General features: G+C 38.9%; 1 protein-coding gene across 1 annotated transcript in view; it reads right to left on the reverse strand.

Annotated features, from left to right (window-relative positions):
• Positions 1-982: 982 nt before the first annotated feature.
• The window catches only part of HSD17B4 (hydroxysteroid 17-beta dehydrogenase 4), a 65,353-nt gene continuing 43,918 nt past the window's right edge, over positions 983-22,417 (reverse strand). The window contains exons 19-24 of the mRNA XM_054397228.1: positions 15,328-15,434; positions 14,935-15,021; positions 12,573-12,662; positions 10,602-10,740; positions 3,036-3,163; positions 983-1,271 (exon numbers count right to left, since the gene is read on the reverse strand). Coding sequence (XP_054253203.1) covers positions 1,182-1,271; positions 3,036-3,163; positions 10,602-10,740; positions 12,573-12,662; positions 14,935-15,021; positions 15,328-15,434 — 641 coding nt within the window. The 3' untranslated portion in view covers positions 983-1,181. The remainder of the gene's footprint in view (positions 1,272-3,035; positions 3,164-10,601; positions 10,741-12,572; positions 12,663-14,934; positions 15,022-15,327; positions 15,435-22,417) is intronic.

The raw sequence follows: 22,417 nt of genomic DNA on the forward strand, positions 1-22,417 counted from the left end.
CTACATGAACAATTCGGGTACAGCAAGAGCCTTCAGTGGAGAATGAATGCATACCACTTTGCACGTAATTTATGAGTAACATATAAAATGTCTAAATAATATAGGCAGAGATAAAGTTCAAGATTTTTTTTTCTGTACTGCAAAAAAAGCATAATGACAAGATATAAATAAATGGAACTGGCTTCCATCTTCCAGTTCACAGGATCACAGCATGTTAGGGGTTGGAAGGGAGCTGTGGAGATCTTCGAGTCCAACTCCTCTGCCAGAGCAGGACCATACAATTTAGAGTAGGTTACACAGGAATGCACCCAGACATGTCTTGAAAGTCTCCAGAGAAGGAGACTCCACAACCTCTCTGTGGAGCCTGTTCCAGTGGTCCATGACCCTTACAGTAAAGGAGTTCCTACTGATGCGGAGGTAGAACTTCCAGTGCTGTAGTTTACATCCATTGCCCCTTGTCTTATCACAGGGCACAAGTGAGAAGAGGCTGTCCCTTCCTTTGTGACAACCAGCCTTCAGATATTTATATAGATTTAATAGATCCCCTCTGAGTCTTCTCCTCTCCAGACTAAAAAGGCCCAGATCTCTCAGCCTTTCCTCATAAGGCACAGGCTCCAGTCCCTTAATCATCCTGGTAGCCCTCTGTTGATCCCTCTTGAACTGGGGAGCCCAGAACTGGATGCAATATCCCAGGTGATGTCTACAGGATCACAGTTGTTTCAATGCAATCATTAGAACTTAAGATGATCATGAGAACTAAAACTGTATTTATTTTAATAAAAAAAATCTAGATTCATAGAAATTAAGACAATCCAAGGCAATATAAATGAAGACTGACAGACACATAGAAGGAGACACCAAAGAGGTGTAATGGTTTAATTTTCTTCAGACTTAATACAGAAATATATGTATCTTTGTAAGAATTACATACATTTTATTCAGATAAAGTTTTACAAAGTATGATTCTTTACCATTGCTGAGAAACAAAAAAGGATTATTAACAGTTATATTAATTTCATATCATATTGTCTATTGTAATTAAAACAGCTTGTATACTAGTAGTATAATGAATCAGTATGATGATATTAAGTAGCCTACAAATATTTCAGTCATTGATTCTGAACTAATTGAAGTTTCTGTCTTCTGGGGTTCTTCACTACTGTGGTAGGTGATCAAGCAGTTCAGAGCTTGGCATAATCTTTCAGTATTGTTTCCAGCTTCTGGCTCAGCGTGATGTTCCCCTTCACTTTTAGTTTACCAGAGAAGAATGCCTACAAAAAACAAAGGAGGGGGAAAAAAGTAAAAATGTATTCAACTGTTTACTTACAATCCAAGCATGAAGCCAAAGGAAGTACAGATGTCTAGTGCTCCAGAGAATGCTTTCAGTGTGCAACGTACATTGGCTATTGGTAATTAACAGAAAGCCATCCAAGTTAAATTTTAATAGCATCCAGAATCAGAGTTTTCTATGGAGAGTGCAGGAATTTCAGCGGCCTCCATTTCTTTTCTATGTATTGCACAGAGGACTTCTGATGTAAACCAAACTCCTTCACCAAAGCTGATGGCAAAACCTCACCAGGACGCAAAAATAATGCCCCCAGTCCTCCTTGACTATCTATCTATGTATCCTCATATGAAGTAAGAAAATCACATGAAAAGACCATGAAAAATCAAAGGCATAATGAAAAGGATATTAACCAAAATTAATTACAAATCCTCACAGGAAGCACTTGGACAACATAGATACATACATTTTCCAAAGAAAGGCACAGGCTATATACATAGCATATTACAACAAACAGGAGCCAAACAAGATTTTACTGCATTTGCAGAATCATAGATCAACCAACACTTTTACTGAAATGCTGGTATACTACGTTTTTATTGTCTGCTTCAGAGAGCTGTATACCTTTTTTCAATCTAGTTCACCATTTTTTTTAAACTAGGTTTGCTTTGCAGTGAGTTTGCAATTTGAAAGCTCTGAAACAGTGTGCTTTTGCATAGTTTCACTAACTTGAAATACATGCAAATTGTGAATAGAGAGAGCCAGCAGACAATAATTTAAATAGATTCTTTGAGCCTTTCTGGATGAAAAACTTAACAGAAACTCAAAGAAAACATTAATGCTTATGAACAGATAATGTTTCTGAATTGGAATCACTATTCTTTAACATTCTGAAGATTACACATTGACATCTTTTTTGTTTATGTTTTATGCCTGGTATACACAGAGGGTCATAAGGGATTTTAATAATCATGCAGTACATAGGACTCCCAACATTTGGCATTGTCCTTAGTCTCCAATTTTATAATCAAAGTCTCCAACAACAACTTCTTTGGATCAAAGAAAATGAACTGTTTGATATATAATGACCTTAATTAAAGTTTTCATTTGGTCAAGCTTTTATCTATAAACTGACATTACATTTGTGACAGTTTACTTTTACATAAAGCATTTTTATTAGTAAAATTAGCAGTTTTAAGCAGCTGATTACTGCAAGAGGCTGAAAGTGCAGAACCAGATTACACACCTTTCTTAAACCTTTCTTTTCCTTAAGATCTGCCTAGTTTGGGTGAATTTTGTCCCTTTTCAATGGATTTTCATGCACACACTGTCCAAAATTTCTCTTTGCTTCAGTAGGAGCCGTAAATCATAACAATACAACAAATACTGACTTCCCCACACACTTCCCCATCAAAACAGCCTGACTGATGAAATAGACAAACCCTAACTTTGCACATCAAGTAATGTGAAGTGCAAGGAAACAAATAAACAATTTTGTATTTCCAGGCTTAAAGTCATTCGAGGTATCTTTGCTTCAAGAGTATAAAGATGCATAAATTCCTCATCAAGTCTTCTGAGTAATTGAGAATAAGGTAATGATGTGCTTATAGTTCACCTGACTCTGGTTTGCACTGTGACAACATTCAGTGTTGCAGATTTTAGAATGTAACAGTCATAAATCAGACCTTGATTTAAGGCAAATAATATGTCCCCATGCAAGAAAGTATGCCTGTGGCACACAGGTTTTTACCTTTTGTGGGTTGGTCTTTTGTTGTACCACATCCATGAAATCCTCGTCTGAGAGGGTGAATGTGGTATCAGCAGGCTTTCTTGCAGGTCCTTGATAGACTGCTCCAGAGCCATTCTTTAAGTCAATTGCTGAGGAGAAACAGCAAAGACAGTTTCATTTCAAAATAAAGATAAAATTTTCAGTCTAAAGAACACTACTGTCCTTATCTATTAGTATAAAGCACCCAGTCTAAATAGGTATCTTACACTAACAGCCACTTTAAAATGAAAGGATTTTAATTAATCTTCTTTAACAGAAATAAAAAGAATGGGAATAGAATTGGAAAAAAAAAGTTCCTGTACTGAAAGGGAGGGGGGCTTACAGCAAGGACTGCCACTTGAAAATTGTTGCAGAGATGGCCAAAGCCATTTTTTAAACAATGCTTGAGATACACAATATATTAATTAGTGTAATTACTGTAAAAAATGTTAAAGTTAGTAATAATGTTCCAATGTTTTAAAACAGTATTCTTTATTCAGAGAGGGTAAATGTAGTGGTGTTGAAACATGCTGCTACGTTTTCTCTCTTCTTTCCCACAGGCAATGTAGCCTTGTGTTCTGCTTCATGCACAGAACATTTAAAGCCTTGCCAAATATCTGTCCTTTATCTTCTGGAAAGCCAACTATTCTTCAAAGTGTATGGAGCTCCACAGTCTTCCCTCCCCACACCAAACAACCTGCCAAAATAATCTATTAGACAGCTAGCACTATTAGGTATATTGTGTCGTTTGTTTAGAAGAATATTAGGAGAGTAATTCTGACAGGATGTGTTCTGCCAAATAATTTTCAGATTTTGCAAATTCCCAGTCTTTCCCTTTGAACCTTTTCTACTTGGTCCTCTCCCCACTGCACTTTTAGCACAAAATAAAATCATTATTCAAGTGGATGTTCCCATAAGGACATGACATCCCTAATCACAGAATCATAGCTGCTTAGCCAATATTAATATTGTCAGTTGGTTTCTTTCAGCTGACAAATTTTAAGACATTGGACTAACTATGGAGAATAATTTCTGCATAAACTATCTCACGTGTATTTTTTTTTTCCAACTAATTTTCTGAGAGGGTAAGGTGAACTATACAGGCTGGAAATAGCTTTCGTCTGTTCAAATGAGGTCTTTCATTTTCTGAAGTCTGTTCTAAGTAACATATATCCAGTTATAACAAAACTAGAAGGGGAACTACATGCACAATGATGCTCAGTGAGAAGTGACATACTGGATTATTATTATTATCCACTTCATCTAAAGGTAAATTGTAATTTCAGCAACCAGTTTCAATGACACCACTAACTTGATGCAATGAAAGAAGAAAAATAAATTCCTGAGCACTAAATGAACAATCTACACATTCTATGTTTGTGGGTAGAAGCTGTGAAGCATTCTTTTGAACCAAACCCACTACTATAAAGCCTAAAATCATAAGTGAGCCTTTAAACATTGCTCCTGTAGGTTCTCCAGGTACAAGCTATTATTTACCAATAATAAAATAAAAATCATCTATAGAATCATGAAATGAAAACTTCACAGGGGATACCAGTTCCTCAGATTAACTTAACCAAGCTTAATTGTCAATGTGCTTTTAAAATACACCTCTACTCCAATCCTTGCAATGCAATGTAAAGAACTACACCAATGTAACTAAACTTACCTCCCTTTGAGCCAAATAGTACTATTCAGCAAACTACACACACAAATTCACAAAATACACACATGGTTTCTAGGATGCTTACAGTTCTTAATTAGTAATTTTGATTTCTAAGGCCCAGAAGTAATTTTTAAAAGAGCATAAGTCCCTTCTTGTACTTCATTTCACATGCATTAATTTTTCATTTGTCCCTACCCTTCCTAGAACATTCCAGAAGGGAACCCAGATGCTGAAAGCCTGAAATAACATCTCTCAAGACAATAGATTTTCTTCTCCCTCTATACAAAGCACTGGCTGGAAAATCAGTTTAATATATATCATTGATAATATGACTTTATCAGTCTAAGCAGTGTAAAGTGTAGAATGAAAAAGATGTAGCAACTCAGGCAAGTATTAACACTCTCAGATTTTAGTATGAATATGGTACATACTCCACATGGTTACAATCCCTGTTCACCTCCATTTCCTGTGTCTCAAGAGCATCACTTATCAATCCACACCTAGAATTAACTGTAAACTCTCAAAGCACAAATATCCTTGTAAACATTGCACAATTATGGTACCATGGGCAAAACAGTTATGTCTAAGCACATCAAATCTTTAACCCATTTCAATTAAAACTTACTAGAAATTATTAAAAAAACCAAACAAAACCCCCAGAACAATATAAGAGGATCAATCTAATAGTATTTTTCCCCAAAATATGAAAATATTATTTCTATTTGTTCTTTTCAAATAGCATTAAGATTTTTTGCTAGGGATTTTTTTAGCTTTGTGGGTTGATGGGGGGTTATTTTGTGCATGTGTGTGTATGGTTTTGTTGGTGGGTTTTGTTTTTGTTTGGGTTTTTTTCACAAAAACATGAAAGCTCTTCTACTGTTACTTGACCCACTCTTTTTTTAAGCTTTATCATATGTGAGTTGTAGCATCTCTATGAAAGCAGCCGGAAAATAATTTTTAAAAATCTACCCAAAGCCCAAAGGAACATGCAGGATATAAAATCCCAAAACTTGTGGATGAATTCTGGTGAATCACATTGGAGAAGAGTGACCCTAAATACCATATACTGGTATTTTAAAGTGGGAAAGGGACTTCCCTCCTTACAGAGAATGGAAAACTACCCCAAAATTTGCTCTTTTTTTTTTTTTGCAGAGAAACACACCAAAACGTTTAAAAACAAACAAAAAAAAAAACCACAGAAGGATTAGAAGCATATATGATAATTTTTCTTGCCTCCTGACATACACCTAGCCTAGAGTATTCAAATGACAACTGAGACTAAACTACAGCACTGGCACAAGAACAAATGGATATGAACTAGCAATGAAAGAAATGAGCCAAATACCACAACAGATTCTAACTGTTAGAGCAGAAAAAATTTAGCTTTCCAAACGACCAGAGGGTGCTTCCTTGTAAAACACAACTTTTTAAGATACTGCTAAGTAAGACAGCTGCAGAAAACAGTTTTGATGCAAGTCTCCTACACCTGTCCTCCACACATCTCCTGGATACATGTCTCTATGGTTATAGCTGCCATCTTATCACTGCAGCTTGCAGCAGCTAGCTTGGCAACAATTTGGTACAACTTGGTACTGGCATAGCTATGTCAGCACTCAGGTGGCTAGTGACCTGAGCTGCTAGGCAACTACCCTGCATACTGCTAAGTGTGGCTCCACTTCTAGCAGTAACAGATGAGTAGCCTAAAGACATCTCCAGTGTTCTTTGCTCATGAGAATGTGCAGCCCTTCCTGGCTGCCACATGTACAGCTCTTCTCCTAGACATTCAGAGGGCTGATTCACTCCATACAAAAAGAGGAGTTTGAAACAGATACGGTACTCCTCACCATTCCACCACAGCCAGCTTGAGAAGTTGAAGCTGGAGAGTCTCAACTAAGATTAAAAACAAACAAACAAAACAAAACAAACAAACAAACAAACAAACAAAAAAAAAAAAAAAAAAAAAAAAAAAAAAACAAGAAAAGGTAATTCCAGTACCACTAAGCTTATTACTTAGGTTTTGATACTGCCAAAATCTGTACTGCTTTATCCTCTTAAGAGGATTTTCAACGTCCTGTTAAATTATAACTTGCTTCTATAAAGAAATACTATGCTACAGATCAATGTTGTTTAGACAGTAAATTTGCTGTCTGAAATTTCACATCCTGAGTGCCAGATCAATAGTTCTGCACTGCCCCATGGCTTCTGACCATCCACAGAGAACTAAGTAAAAGTAAAGGTCATCACTAATTATACAGACCAATGTCACTATTATTAGTGCTACTATCAAGAAGTGTCTCTGTAACAACAAAAGTTAAATCCAATTCACAAAACCAATTTAATAAAAATCTCAGCTTACTGTGAAGAATACAGATCAAAATATTACAGTTCCAATTCAAACAAAAATAAAAATACACTATCATATGATAGAAACACAAATTTGTTAAAAACCTTTTTCCTGAAGAATTTGGAAAACATCAGAACAATTATGCTCACATGAACAAATTTCACAGCACTCCTCAACAGTGCTGCTACCTCTCATTCGCCCCTGTACCAGCCGTCTCCCAGATATGAAGAGGCTCAAGGACATTAGAAGATGCTAGAGCTACAATCACTAAGACAGCAATGAGCTGCAGGGCCCAGATTGTTTCTAGTGCTGTCAGTTGCTGCAGTTTTCACAACAGCACAAAGCTGTGCAAAAGCGACAAGTCAAAAAATTAGAAGACAAGCCAGCCTAACTACATGAAATTTAATAAGGGAAAGAAGCCTAGCAGGCAGCCCAAGAGAACCATGAACGCTGCCTGTAAAGCACTTTAAGGCCCTTATAAAGTGAAGCCTGATACAGCAGATACTAGCATCCACCCAAGGCTTAAAACAACACAAAACACTCTCCCAAAATAATCTACCTAATCACGTTTCAGTTATTTCATTGATGTCAAGAATTCTGACCATACATTGAAGGAGTATGCAGTATTATCCTGAATTAATTTTAATGTCAGATTTTTCACTTTGCTTTACTGTAGCTATGTACATGACAGGATCTCACTCTCAAGTCATTTATTTCAAGGAAAGAGATAAAGATAATGCAAAACTGTTATAATCTAACAGTATAGCATTTACAAAACTGATTTTAAATTATTGCCCACAGACAATCAACTAATGGTCAGCAAGCCAAATTTAAATGTAGTATAAAGAAGGGCAATTTTCCTGGTAGTTGACTAACATTAAAATCTAAAGTAGGTTTGAAACTGGCCAAAATAGTGGCACATAATTAAATTCAAGCTACAGCAAAGGTAATACCTTACTATCATCTTCAGTTTTTAAAGTTAAAAAAAAAATATTTTAAGGGCTAAAACTTCACTATGTACAGAAGCCTCCAGGATACCAAAAATAGAAAAAGAAAAGCACTCCAGTCAGTAAATGACATTGTCAATGCTTTGTATTCTAAATTGGTCATCATCATTCATGTGAATTACAAGAGTCTTGGGGATGGGTGCTTTTGTTTGTTTGCTTGCTTTCTTTGGGGTGTTTTTTATGTGTGTCTGCATTTGTTCGAGTTTTGTTTTTTTTTAAGATCAGAAAAATGTTTTAAAGAAAAAAAAGACAAAATAAAAATTCCATCAAGCCTATCTATATACCTTGCCACTAGCAATTGACAAGCAGACAGCAACAATAGCATGGTATTAATCCACACAAGGACACACTGTGAGAGCTGACGCTATAGCTGTCACAACTGTTAACACTCTACCAGTGAGTGTACATAACCATTTTAATAATTCATTTAAATATTTAAATTATTAACTGAAACATTTTTAATTATTTTAATAATAACTACCTCCTGCCTTGTTCATTCTTTAACTGCTTGACATTTCAAAGACATCTAAGTTTTCAATAAACTATCAGACAACACAGAAAAGTCTTCGGAAAAAAAGTGATATACAGAGGGAGTACCTGCATACCAATATTCATGATGAGAACAACATTTTCTACAAACACCCTTCCTGTCACCTAAACATTTATATTCAGCCTTACATAATTATTACTACAGCATAGAGACTACAATAATTCATGAACACTAGCCACTCTTTTGATATTTAAGCTTGAAGGAACTGACCATACTGTACAGTAATTTGCAGTCGCTTCTCCAAGATTCTGGAAATATTTCATTTAGGATCATAACAGGCAGTAACAGGAAATGTTTAAAATATTAGCCTACCTCCTCCACCCTTCATCCCACAGGGAGCTTTAAGTAGTTCTAAATTCATGCAAAATTAGATACTGTTCAGTGCAAGAAGAAGAGGAGGGAACAGGACAAAGTTATGTTTGCTTAATCCCTTTTAGCTAGGCAAATAAGCACTGGGAAAAGGCACTGCTTTCCTCCCACTGCTTCAGTAGGAAGAGAGAATAAGCTTTGTTTGAAAAACAGTAAGGGCTTACTCTTCATTTACTCAAAGGAAGAACACTCTTTGTCTACAATGGAAAAGCATCCACATCTTTACTTTATATGAAAATTTGGACTCACAATCACAGAATCACAGAAAACATCCTGTTCTAAAAGACCTCAGAGATCACCCAGTCCAACCTTCGACCCAGTACTGGTGGGTGAATACTAAACCATATTCCTAAGTGCCAGGTCTATACACTGCTTAAACACCTCCAGGGACGGTAACTCCACCACTGCCCTGGGCAGACCATTCCTCTCTGTGATAATCCTCTCTGTGAAGAAGTACTTCCTAGCATTCAGCCTGAACCTCCCCTGGTGCAGCTTGAAACCATTTCCTCTAGTCTAGTTGCTTGCCACCAAAGAGAAGAGGCTGGCCCCCTCCTTGCTCCAACCTCCCTTCAGGTAGTTGTAGAGAGTGATGAGGTTTCCCACCAGCCTCCTCTTCTCCAGACTGAACAACCCCAGCTCCCTCAGACACTCCTCGTAGGTCATGTGCTCCAGGCTCTCGATGAGTCTGATTGCCCTTCTCTATTCTCTGCCCTGTTCCTGCCCTTCCTGGCACTTAGGTCAGACTGACAGGCCTGTAGTTCCATAGATCATCCTTCCAGATAGGGAGGTAAGGCCTAAATCATTAGTGTGTCTGTTTCGAATTCAGCAGCTGGCAGCTTAAGGTCTTCCCAAGCAAGAAATTTTATTCAGGTCTTGAAGACTCAACATTGTATTTTTCTTCCATTGATCTGTCTCTCAATTCCTTGAACATACATAAAGATGAGTTTATATGACAAAGCAGTTCCAAAACTGGAGACAATGATAAATCATCCTGAAGATAGTTTTCTGGTTGTTATTATACACATAATCACATTATGTTTAGTTACACATGAACCAATAGGCATGACTGATGTAGTGTAGAGAATGATTCTCTAACAAACAAGTATCTACTTTAAGTGTTTTGGAGATTAGTGAGTGTCCTTTAATATATGTTCCAAAAATGTAAGCAAGAACACAGGTGATCTTCTGTCCAGTTCTAAGTATGCTCACTATTTAAATTACTGAATACAAAAGTGGAAAACTGCAGATGGTAGGAATGATTAAGAGCAGTAATGAATTTTAAGACAGAACTTCTCAGTTGAATGACGCAGTATTTATCCCCCCTCTCATTTTGAGGTATTGGTACTCAACTTGCATAACCCATAAGACATATTCAACATAACAATTAACTGATGTCCAAATGGAAATCAACCCTTATCTCTTGAATATTGCTTAAAAGGCAATACAGGTAGAAGAGAATTATCCTGTCCAATCTACCTAAAATTTTCCTGTAACAACAGGAAAGCAGTCTTGCTGCTCAGAATTCTAAGTGGCAATGCAGAATGGTTGACATTAGGAAAAGAGGAAAAGAAGAAAAGACATCAGGGCAATATACATAAAATCTAGAGCTTACTCCATTGCATTGCTGTTTTTCCATCTTTGGTGATGTCCCACTGGAATACAGCATTTACTTTCTTTACCAGTTCACCTCCTATTTCTTTTACACGACGACCAATTTCTTCAAACACAAGGTCACTCTGCAGCCCTGCAGTCTTCAAAAGAGAATAGAAAGAATTTAAAATTGAAACTCTGTTTAAAAAGTACTAAATATGCCTATTAGTTCAAGTACTGTGTCCAAGAAAGTCTCTATTGCAGAATTATTAAATGCAATTAAGACTTCTTCCACCACAAATAATCACCTCTAGCAACTGTCAGCATTAAAGAGTACATTCAAGCAGAAAACACTTCATCGACTCTTCCTTCAGAATTATTTCAAATCTTGCCTTTGCAGTTTTTGTCACTTATCACTATAGTTTAAGATAGGTTTTATAATTAGGGCTCTAAGAGTTTCTGAATTGGCCTTTATTCCCTTTACAGGATAACCGTTGCCACTTTTTCCACAGCAAACGGTGTGTCAGTTTTCAGAACACAGAAATGTTTTTATCAGCACATTAACTTCACATGAAAGATGTCTACACTGGAATCCTGACTGTGTAGACAAAGTGCTTGTCATTTAAGAGTGAGATTAGATACATTTAGATTTTCAACCTTCCCAAAGGCATATTATTTTGCAAGCTTTTAATTGTCCTTCTTTAACAATTATTTGTAATGAATAAAATGCTACACAAACTATTCCACTGACATTCTTCATCTAAATGGAATTGGAGCTGTCAAGAGTTAGGTCCTAATCCAGGAAAAGAGCAAAGAAGCTCTCATAGCTTTAGTTATTCTACACAGTTATACACACCAGAATGCAGTAGTCTTCATGCTACTATCTCGTCACCTCTTTGGTTAAAGTTAACATTTTCAATCATAAAAGAGTTCCCGATGATATCTGAGTTTGCCAGTCTTCACTCACTCAGGTTAGTTTTCCCTGGTGAATATCCACTGCTGGCAGCAAACTTTTGCCAGTGCACCTTAACTTCTCAGAGTAAGCTTTGTCAATGCCTTGTTAAAAAAACCACCACAACAACAAACCCCCATCTATAATTATTTCACTGGAAAGTCCAAATGCTTGTATTTGAACTTCAAATGCAGATTTAGCAATAGTTCAGACAAAAACAGCCAAAAGAAATGGGTTCTAGGAATATATCAGAAGTGTCACACGAATGTTCTATCTCAGTACTGCACAAAATTCAATGCACTAAATTTTCACCCTTTCCAGGTAGGAATCAATGGGAGAAAAAGCTGATACAATATGCTAAGGTAATACACTGTGCACCACAGCTTTTCAGGCCACATTAAGAACCCAAGACATTCTCAGCATTGCATGTACAAATCCCTTTGTTGTGAGAAATCCACAAGGCTTAACGTAGGATTTTTTAAAATACATAAAATGCATATTGCGATTTATGTCTGACCACATGCACCAAGAACCATCAGAGCCTCCTTTCAACACTTTCTTTCCTATGAGTACACTATCTCATTTTCATTTGTTTGGTTCTTCTGATGCCCTCCTGCCACTCTAATACAACGTACATTGAGTTTTATCTTCAACATTTACTAAATAAAAACAAAGTGCCGATTTTACAGGTACAAATCCAAATTAGGTTAATTTCAATCCTGAGTGCTCAAAACTCGTGAGCCTTGATGGTGCATGCCTCACTTCTTTTGTAACATACAACGTGATGCTTATTCCAACAATTCAATTGGCATCAGGAACTTCAAAGCTCATTAACTACCTTGCGTATCTTAGAATGACTGTATTTTTCTCCTCAAATAGATCTGTGAATCTCTGTATCTTAAACAACATGTATGAACTCATCTAGTCATATCTAAGTACTGCAAATAAGATTGGCAAGTGATTAAGTATTTTTTCCTGTGGCTTTTTATGAAAAATAACTATGCTGCTTGGCAAGTTAAGACTTCTACTGCTTCCCCCTACCTTCACAGGCTCCAGCACAGAAGGCTTATCCAAACCTGGTACTATATCCACATAGCCTCCTGCAATAGCAATTTCTCCAGTTTCTTGGACCTGTGGTAGGGGAAAAAAACCCACAAAAACAAAACCACAATCACATTAAAGAGGATAACATATTCACAAAAAGCCACAACAGCAGGGCAACAAAAGATTCTTCCTTGCATTTTAAAAATCAGAGATAAAGAGAAAACTTAAAAGTCCTAGAGTGAAAAACCACCACCTCAAAAATGTGTTTGAGTCTTGTAGCAAGTTAGTATACTATGCTTTGCGTTTTGCACACAGTTCTTCAAACAAAATAATTGTATTTGAGCATTAATTTCTCAAGAAGCACATAATAGTGTTACTCTGTTCACAAAATGGGAGAAAAACCTTATTTATCCAAAAATTTACCTCCAGTCTTTAAGTTACTGTTAATGTTACTTCATAAATAATTCCAAGAAAGATATTCTACATTTTTTTTCCCTGATGTAGATACACAATTGTCAAGAGTTCATCTATAGTTTCATTATCTCCAGGTGCCCTACACTGCAACTTAGACTAGAAACAGTTTTTAAGCATTGCAAAACCAGAAATATTACAAGAAGAAAGATGAAAAATACCTGAATTCCTCTGTTTTGGTTTTTTAAATAGTTAAGCCAGAGAAGAAAATTGATACAGAAAGATCTCATAATACAGAATGATTAGTGAAATCACACTTAAGAGCTTTGTCACCTGCTGCCACTGCACTTGAGAATGCTGCAAATGGATTTAAACTGAAATGGTGAAGCTGTATGTGTACTCTTAGTTTGACTTAACCAGTTTATTACAAAGTACAAAGACAGCTTCACTTCAGACTACCTAATACACAATAAGAAACAGAATTCTGCACAATTCGTAACTGTTGAAACAAGGTGTTTTGCTATAAGCCTGTTAAACACTTGTGGGAAAAAAAGTGGAGCAAAATCCCCCAAAAACTCCACATGTCAGCAATCACCAAATCAAGCATAATAACAAATCTAGCCTTTAAAAACAACTAAGTGTCTCGCTCTGTTTACAAATTCCAAAGGGCCTGGAAGGTTATAATGAATTCTGTTAATTTACACTATATATAGAAGCCCTCAAAAGTAATCAACTAAAGCCTAGAAATGCTGCTAGGACTGAGTAATAGTACCTTTTATATATAGCTGTACCTGCTACATATAGCTAAATACAGCCATGCCATCTGCAGGAATCTCCAAAGCTCAGCTGCGGCACCACACTATACTGTTTACTACTAGTAACCAGAGATGAAGAGTTTGTACACAGTAGCCTTGATGATGTTATTCTGAAGTCCTACAGCTACTAAAACTCATCAGGTCTGCAAACAAAATGTACCTTCTTTAGTCAAAATTTACTCTACAAAGCTGAATTCCTAAGGAAATCACAATCCCATGCCCTTATGATGACTCCCCTCTTAGATTTTGCCTGCCCAGTCCTTCCTGCAGCTGCAACTATCCCCACTGCTGCAACTGAATCTGCTGCTATACTCATTCATTAACAGCTGGCTACAGTTTTACAAAGACAGCACTGCAAACCTTTGGCCAACCAAAGCAATGCAAATTCCATCTGCATAACTCAATACACATTGGCAAATACCAGTAGCAAATCATAGCTTAAGAAAGTCACAGTGTCCTAGGATACCACAACAGAAGCATCAAAAATTTACTTTCCTCTTTACATGGATTATTTTGCCCTTAGCTTCCAGTAAGTATCTTACCAGATTCAGGAGACTACAACTACAGAATACTCACACAAAATGCAAAGACAATAAAATAATTTTTAAAAATTAATTTATAAAACTGCAAATTCCTTTTTAGCGTAGTTACCATGTCCAACTGCTATGAAACTTCCATTTTTAAGTTGTTCTGTGTAGATTCAGCTTAACTCAGTTAAATGTGTAGAGGCTTACCTGCATAAACTAACTGTCAGAAGTTGATTTAAGGTAAAAAAAGGTCAAAAAAGATGGATACAAAAGATTATGATTAACTGCAAAAAGCAAGTACAAACTACGCTCAGTGAGAATGACTGTTTTTCTCTCAGAAAGGACAAGCACAGAAAATGCAACACAATTAAATGAGACTACTTATTATTTAATACAAGGAGTATATTAATTCCTATTACTATAATGGTATTTTTACTGGAATCTTAGTGACACCAGAAACCAAAAATATTTCATTTTATTTAATTTCTTTACAGAACCTTCTTCAATGGTGTGTGTGATATGCCACATTTTTGCTTTTCCAAATATAGCCCCAGTCTTAACCAATACATCTTTCTCTAATGATCATAATAGTGAAGGTGTTCTGACCTTTGTCTGAAAATGGATTCTATTTCCTTCCTTCCACATTTCTGTCTGCAAAGTTTGCCCTGGAAAGACTGGCTTTGCGAAGCGAACCTAAAGTAAAAAAACAAACAGAACAGAGGTGTGAACAGATTTGTCATATGTACATGCAAAGTTTAAAAGCATAGGATCTACTGAAATAAGAAAAACAGAGAGAAAAATCAAGTCAACTAGCAATGTGGAAAGCTTAACTATTTAAGTAAACACATTAGACAGAGATATTAAAACACATGCAGCAATAAGTTAAAGCAATTGTGGCACTTAAGCCAGTGCAAAAAGCCTTTTCCCACCCTGAAGCTTTTTTTTGACAGTAAACCCAGAAGAATTAAAAAATTAACTGCAAAGAATGAACACACAGACCTTGATTGCCTTGAATCTGTTCACATCGTTACTTGCAAACTGCTTCAACACGTTTCTAGCAGCAAATCCAAAGGTGCATAGTCCATGAAGTATAGGCTTCTTAAATCCTATTTCAAATAATAACATTTTAGCATTTGTAACAGAAAAAGAGAGGGGAAAAATTGCCATGTTTCATTTATGTTGACATTTTTGGTCATGTTTCCTCACACTTCTATGCTTTGGCACAGGAGCTGAAGCTTGGTAGAGGATAATGTTTATAGTGATCAATCTTTTCCCAGTCCTGTTAAAGTCTGACAAAATAAACATTTGAAAACTGGCCTGATATTTGTTCAAGTGCAACAGTTAAGTCCTAAAGATGCTGCTTGTACTGACTATATTCTGATCCCCTAGCAGGTTACTCTGACCTGACAGAGTATGTGAACAGGAATTGATGACACTTGCAAGAGCCCATGGATTCAAGTCAGGACTCTCAGAGCTTTAGCTGGACTTTTCTGCCACTCTTGGCTTCCTGAGCAACAAACAACTCCTATTAGCATATACACGAGAAGTTTTCCCAAAGGCTAACAGCTGTGAGTAAGAAGACAAACGAAAACAACGAAACAAAGAAAAAGAGGAGACAGAAGAAAGTCTAGACAGAAATGAATCAGAAGATATAGAAGAACCCACTTTCAAGACAGAGACAAAAAAGCCACTAGGACTGAGTCCTGGGAAAGATGGGAATTGAGACATAGCTCAAAGGAAAGACAAGACAAGCAGGATTAAGGAAAAAAAACAGAAATGTTGGCTCATTAGATTACGAGAAGAGACATCATTCACAGGCTAGAGGAATGCGAGTCTGTTTTCTCACTATATATGTATTCCACTCTGATTATTCTGCCATTTCATTTCTGTGAAATATTTGAGTATGTACACTTCCAATAGCACCCTCTTTGTTTTTGTACACTGTGAGCAAGTGTGATGGTTTGAAACTGTCTTTTTAATTTTTCCTTGCAAAGTTCAGAACAGAGAAAGTGAAAGAATGTAAATAAGTCACTATTGGGTGTAAGAAAGCAAAATAACGATTGTTCTAAACACTTCCATTGGATAGATAGAAATGTTTAAGAACTATTACCCAAAACAAAGTAGGCACTCTGCACATTCTGCGTTCGGCAGTGGGGGCAGTTGCGGGGCTGTCTGGCTGCTGTTTCTTCTTCTCTTCTGGCTGAAGATAACACACTGACCTTGGCAGCTAAGTTAACAACTTTCTGCTCTAACTAACCGTGCTTCTCTGTCCAGGCGGGTCTGGGGGGGAAGCTCCTGGGAGAGAGAGAGGCCCCTTTGGGAGGGTCCCCTTGGGGGGGAAGCAAAGGGAGATCGATTGTGCTTTTTCTGTTGATTGTATATATTTGTGAATGTCGTGAATTTTGTATATTTGTACATATTCATTGCATTTCATTGTAGATTTTAGACTCTGCTTGTAAATACAGCTTTTCATTTGCTTCCAGACTGAGCTAGCCTGGTTATTGTTGGTGGGGGGGGGAATTTCAGCTCACACCGACACACTTTTTATTTTTAGCGCTCCAACTCGGGGCTCGATTGCTTGTGATTTATTTCTGCTCAGATTAGGAAGCAAAATGAAGCTGTTTTGGATTCTGAGTCATTCTATTTCATCTATTATAGGTGCAATTGTCTACAGATGGGCCGTTTCCTGCATGATAGACAAGATTGTGAGATATGTGGCATATAAGTCGTTTCTTTGGGTTAAGAACAAGTTACTGAATGTTGGTGAATTCTGTTGTGGTCTTATTGGGCTAAGAAGCTATGGTAACTCAACTATGGATGTGCTAGCAGACACATTTGAGTTTGTTACTCATCTTACAACTACAGAGGGTCTTTGGAACCAGTGGTACCCTAGATATCTTGTGCTAGCCTTAATCTTAATTTTGTTACTTTTTGGAATAATCATATGGCTACTGATAGCACTGTGTCAAGAAAGACATAAGGCTACTTGCTCTTCCAACTCTGCTGTGAATGTGAAAACCAAGCCAGTAAATTTGGTGGCCACTGTAAGCAGAAAGCGTAAAGGAGCTGCAGGAGGAGATGCAGATGCTGCAGGAGATGGTGCAGATGGAGATGAGGGTCCTTCTACTCAGGGTCCCTCTGTTAAGAAAGATCCTTCTGATAAGGAAGAGAAGGTTAGCCTTAAAACTCTGGTAGATCTCTTGAGACCCCACATGGATGATGGAGATGTAGATCAGGATGTAGACCCTGGTAGATTAGCAACTGCTGGCAGAGCCTCTGAACTCAAGGAAATTCAACGGAGGATTACAACAGGATTATGGGGACAGCAACCTCAGGATGATGATGATGATGAGGATGATGATGAGGATGACATACAGTCAGCTAATGCACCCAGACAGGAAATTAGACATGTGAGGAAGGATTACATCAGAGGAGATAATGAGCCAGTCCTGTCTTGGCTAGCCAGGTGTTTTGATATGGGAGCCCCAGCATTGGTGGTAGGCGACAAGTCGGCCTCTCAGTTGGGGATGCTCTCAAAGGATACAGGTATAGACAGGCATCTAGGCAAGTGCATTGGTAAAGTTTCTCTGTGGGCACGCCTCCTACTGGCAGTCTCGCTGAGGTACCCCAGCAGAGATGATTTACCATGGAACCCTAAGCCTTAGACCACAATAGCTGAGGGAATCAAGCATCTGAGAGAGTTTGCTGTGAGAGAAATAATGTATGGAGATCATAAGACTCTGAATCCTGATGAAATTCCTGTTGGAACAGGCCTTGCCAAAAAGCTCATTAAGCTTGCTCCTCCTAATTATGCTACTATTCTAGCAAGCAGGATTGTGGCAAGAAATTATGGTGGAGCACCTCCTACTGTTGGCCATTTCACTGACCAAATGAGGCAGTTGGAGGATAGTCTTGCACGTACTTCTTTGGTTTCAGCCATTGAAACTTTGTCTGGAGAAATGAAGAATTGCATGAAAGAGCTGAAAGAGGAATTTAAAACCTCCATATACAACTTGATGAAGGGGAATGATTCTGATTCCTCTTCATCCAGATGGATACAAGTTTCAGCTGTTAGGAACAGACGTGCTCCAAGGAGGCTATTCCAGAATAGGTCAAAACAAAACAGACAGCAGAGGCAATCACGTGGCAGTACCTGGATAACTCTGCGTGATCAGTTTGGTGAGAACATGAACAGATGGGATGGTCAACCAACTTCTGATCTTTTCAAGAGGTTACGGGAGCTGCAGAGGGGCAGATCCCGAGGTAGCAATACCAGGAGGGTAGCTGTCACTTCCTCAGTTTCCCAGAACAACTCTGATAGCTCCAACAGTGATCCTAATTCTGGTGCTGGACGTTGCGCCAGCTGTACATGTGGAGGTAATCCCCACCATTAGGAGTGCCCTGCCTTCTGCCAGGGGGAGGTAAGGGATAATGGAGATAACAGAATCTATTGGGATGTGTACATCCAGTGGCCTGGCACTTCAAAATTTCAGAAGTACAGGGCCTTGGTTGACACAGGAGCTCAGTGCACCATAATACCATCAAATTATCAAGGGGGAGAATCTATAACTATTCAGGGAGTCACTGGTGGATCTCAAGAGTTGTTTAAGATAGAGGTTGACATAAGTTTAACTGGGAAGCAGTGGAAGAAACATACTATTGTAACAGGTCCTAATGCACCTTGTATTTTGGGAATTGATTTTCTGAGAGAAGGGCGTTTTAAAGACCCTAAGGGTTACAAATGGGCTTTTGGAATAGCAACTGTAGAAACTGATGGAGGAAAATTGAAGTTGTCCATTAGACCTGAGCTTTCAGATGAATCTGCAGTTGTGGGACAACATGAGATAGAGGATGTAAAGCTGCCGGTTGCTTCTCAAACTGTGCATCACAGACAATACAGAACCAACCGTGACTCTTTGGTGCCCATTCAAAACTTGATTCGTCAGTTGGAGAGTCAGAAGGTCATCAGCAAAACTCATTCACCTTTCAACAGTCCAATCTGGCCTGTGAGAAAGCAGAATGGAGAGTGGCGTCTGACAGTTGATTTCCGTGCCTTGAATGAAGTAACTCCACCCATGAGTGCAGCTGTACCAGACATGATGGAACTCCAATATGAGCTGGAATCCAAGCAGGCCAAATGGTATGCTACCACAGACATTGCTAATGCTTTCTTCTCTATTCCCATAGCAGAGGAATGCAGGCCTCAGTTTGCTTTCACCTGGAGAGGCATTCAGTACACATTCAATCGTTTGCCCCAGGGGTGGATTCACAGTTCAACCATCTGCCATGCAGTGATCCATGATGCTTTGGAGAAAGGTGGAGCTCCAGAACACATTCAGTTCATCGATGACATCATCGTCTGGGGTGAGACTGCTGAAGAAGTCTTCGAGAAAGGTAACAAAATCATTGACATTCTCTTGCAAGCTGGTTTCGCTATCAAGCGAGACAAGGTGAAAGGACCTGCCAGAGAAATCCAGTTTCTGGGAGTGCGGTGGCAAGATGGTCGCCGTCACATCCCAATGGATGTGATAAACAGAGTCTCCACCATGGCAAATCCCATCAACAAGAAAGAAACTCTGCATTTCTTAGGCATAGTGGGATTTTGGAGACTGCACATTCCTGGATACAGTCAGATTGTGAAACCTCTCTATGATGTGACTCGAAAGAGAAACAGTTTCCAATGAGGTCCTGAGCAACAAGCAGCCTTTGACCAGATCAAGCGAGAGGTAGTCCAAGCGATGGGTCTGGGACCTGTCCGAACTGGTCCAGACATTAAGAACATTCTGTACACAGCTGCAAGTGACAATGGTCCAACCTGGTGCTTATGGCAAAGAGCTCCAGGGGAGACACGAGGACATCCTCTTGGTTTCTGGGGTCGTAGCTACAGAGGCTCAGAGACAAACTACACTCCAACAGAGAAAGAGATTTTAGCTGCTTATGAAGGAGTGAAAGCTGCTTCTGAAGTGATTGGAACTGAGTCACAACTTCTTCTAGCTCCTAGATTGCCAGTTCTGAATTGGATGTTCAAAGGCAAAGGTTCTTCACCACATCATGCAACAGATGCTACCTGGTCTAAGTGGATGGCTCTGATAACACAGAGAGCTCGAATGGGAAATCTCGAAAGGCCTGGTTTGGTGGAGGTGATCACAAACTGGCCAGAAGGCACAAGCTGTGCTAAACCTCCAGAGGAGAGAGTAACTCGTGCTGAGGAAGCTCCTCCTTACAGTGATCTGTCTGATGATGAAAAGAGATATGCTTTGTTCACAGACGGTTCCTGTCGTCTTGTTGGGAACAAGCGGAGATGGAAATCTGCAGTGTGGAGTCCAATGCGCAGAGTTGCAGAAGCGAGAGATGGAGAAGGAGAATCCAGTCAATTTGCAGAGGTAAAAGCTGTCCAGCTAGCTCTTAACGTAGCTGAACGTGAGAGATGGCCAAAGCTTTATCTCTACACTGACTCGTGGATGGTAGCCAATGCCTTGTGGGGTTGGCTGAAAGACTGGAAGAAGAATGGCTGGCAGAGGAAAGGAAAGCCAATCTGGGCTGCAGATCTGTGGCAAGACATTGCTGCTCGCATTGAGAGAATCCCAGTGAAAGTGAGACACATCGATGCTCACATTCCTAAGAGCAAAGCTACTGAAGAACAACAACACAACCATCAGGCAGATCTAGCTGCAAGAGTTTCCCAGGTGGACACAAACTCTGATCCTGATCCTGATCTTGACTGGAAACACCGAGGTGAGCTGTTCTTAGCTCGGTGGGCCCATGACTCGTCAGGACATCAAGGCAGAGATGCAACCTACCGATGGGCTCGTGACAGATCCATTGACATTTCCATGGATGCTATCACACAAGTCATCCATGACTGTGACATTTGTGCTGCTATTAAGCAGGCAAAGCGGATCAAGCCCTTGTGGTACGGTGACCGATGGTCCAAGTACAAGTATGGTGAAGCCTGGCAGATTGACTACATCACTCTACCTCGTTCTCGATCTGGTAAGCAGTATGTGCTGACTATGGTAGAGGCAAGCACTGGATGGCTGGAAACTTATCCAGTTCCTCATGCAACTGCACGTAACACCATTCTTGGTCTGGAAAGACAAATCCTGTGGAGACACGGAACTCCAGAGAGGATTGAGTCAGACAATGGAACTCATTTCAAGAACAATCTTGTAAAAAACTGGGCCAAAGAGCACGGCATCGAGTGGATATTCCACATTCCCTACTATGCACCAGCTGCAGGGAAGATCGAACGCTACAACGGTTTGCTGAAAACCACTCTCAAAGCCATGGGGGGTGGATCATTGAAAAACTGGGAGAAACATTTAGCACAAGCAACCTGGTTGGTGAATAGTAGAGGTTCAGTGAATCGAGCTGGACCTGCCCAATCAGATTTGTTGCGAAAGGAAGGAAGGTGATAGAGTTCCTGTTATCAGAAAAGATCTGTTAGGCAAAACTGTTTGGGTATTTTCTCCTTCAGGAGAGGCCAAACCTGTCCGAGGGGTGGTTTCTGCTGAAGGTCCTGGTCACACCTATTGGGTGATGCAAGAAAATGGTGAATTTCAGTGCATTCCACAAAGAAATCTAACTTTGGCTGAGAGAGGTTAAATTCAGAGTGTTGCGCAGATACAGCATCGCGCCCAAGAGGAGAGTCCATGAGATCTACGGTGCACGAACCCTGAGAGCCCTGAGTCACCTGAGAGTCCCTGTTCCTTTCTTCGCTCCATCTGCGAGGAAACAAGCTGTTTGCTGTTTTTCCTGTGATTTGACTCTTTTGAATCATCTACATCTGAGATAGCCGGAATGGACTATGGTCTTTATTCACCTAGTGTTGTAGATATTATTTTAGATTAGATAAATGGTAGTAGCAGCCAATGGAATTGTTTAGAAGGGGTGGACTGTGATGGTTTGAAACTGTCTTTTTAATTTTTCCTTGCAAAGTTCAGAACAGAGAAAGTGAAAGAATGTAAATAAGTCACTATTGGGTGTAAGAAAGCAAAATAACGATTGTTCTAAACACTTCCATTGGATAGATAGAAATGTTTAAGAACTATTACCCAAAACAAAGTAGGCATTCTGCACATTCTGCGTT

This window comes from Indicator indicator, chromosome Z, assembly GCF_027791375.1.
Source record: "Indicator indicator isolate 239-I01 chromosome Z, UM_Iind_1.1, whole genome shotgun sequence".
NCBI lineage: Eukaryota > Metazoa > Chordata > Aves > Piciformes > Indicatoridae > Indicator > Indicator indicator.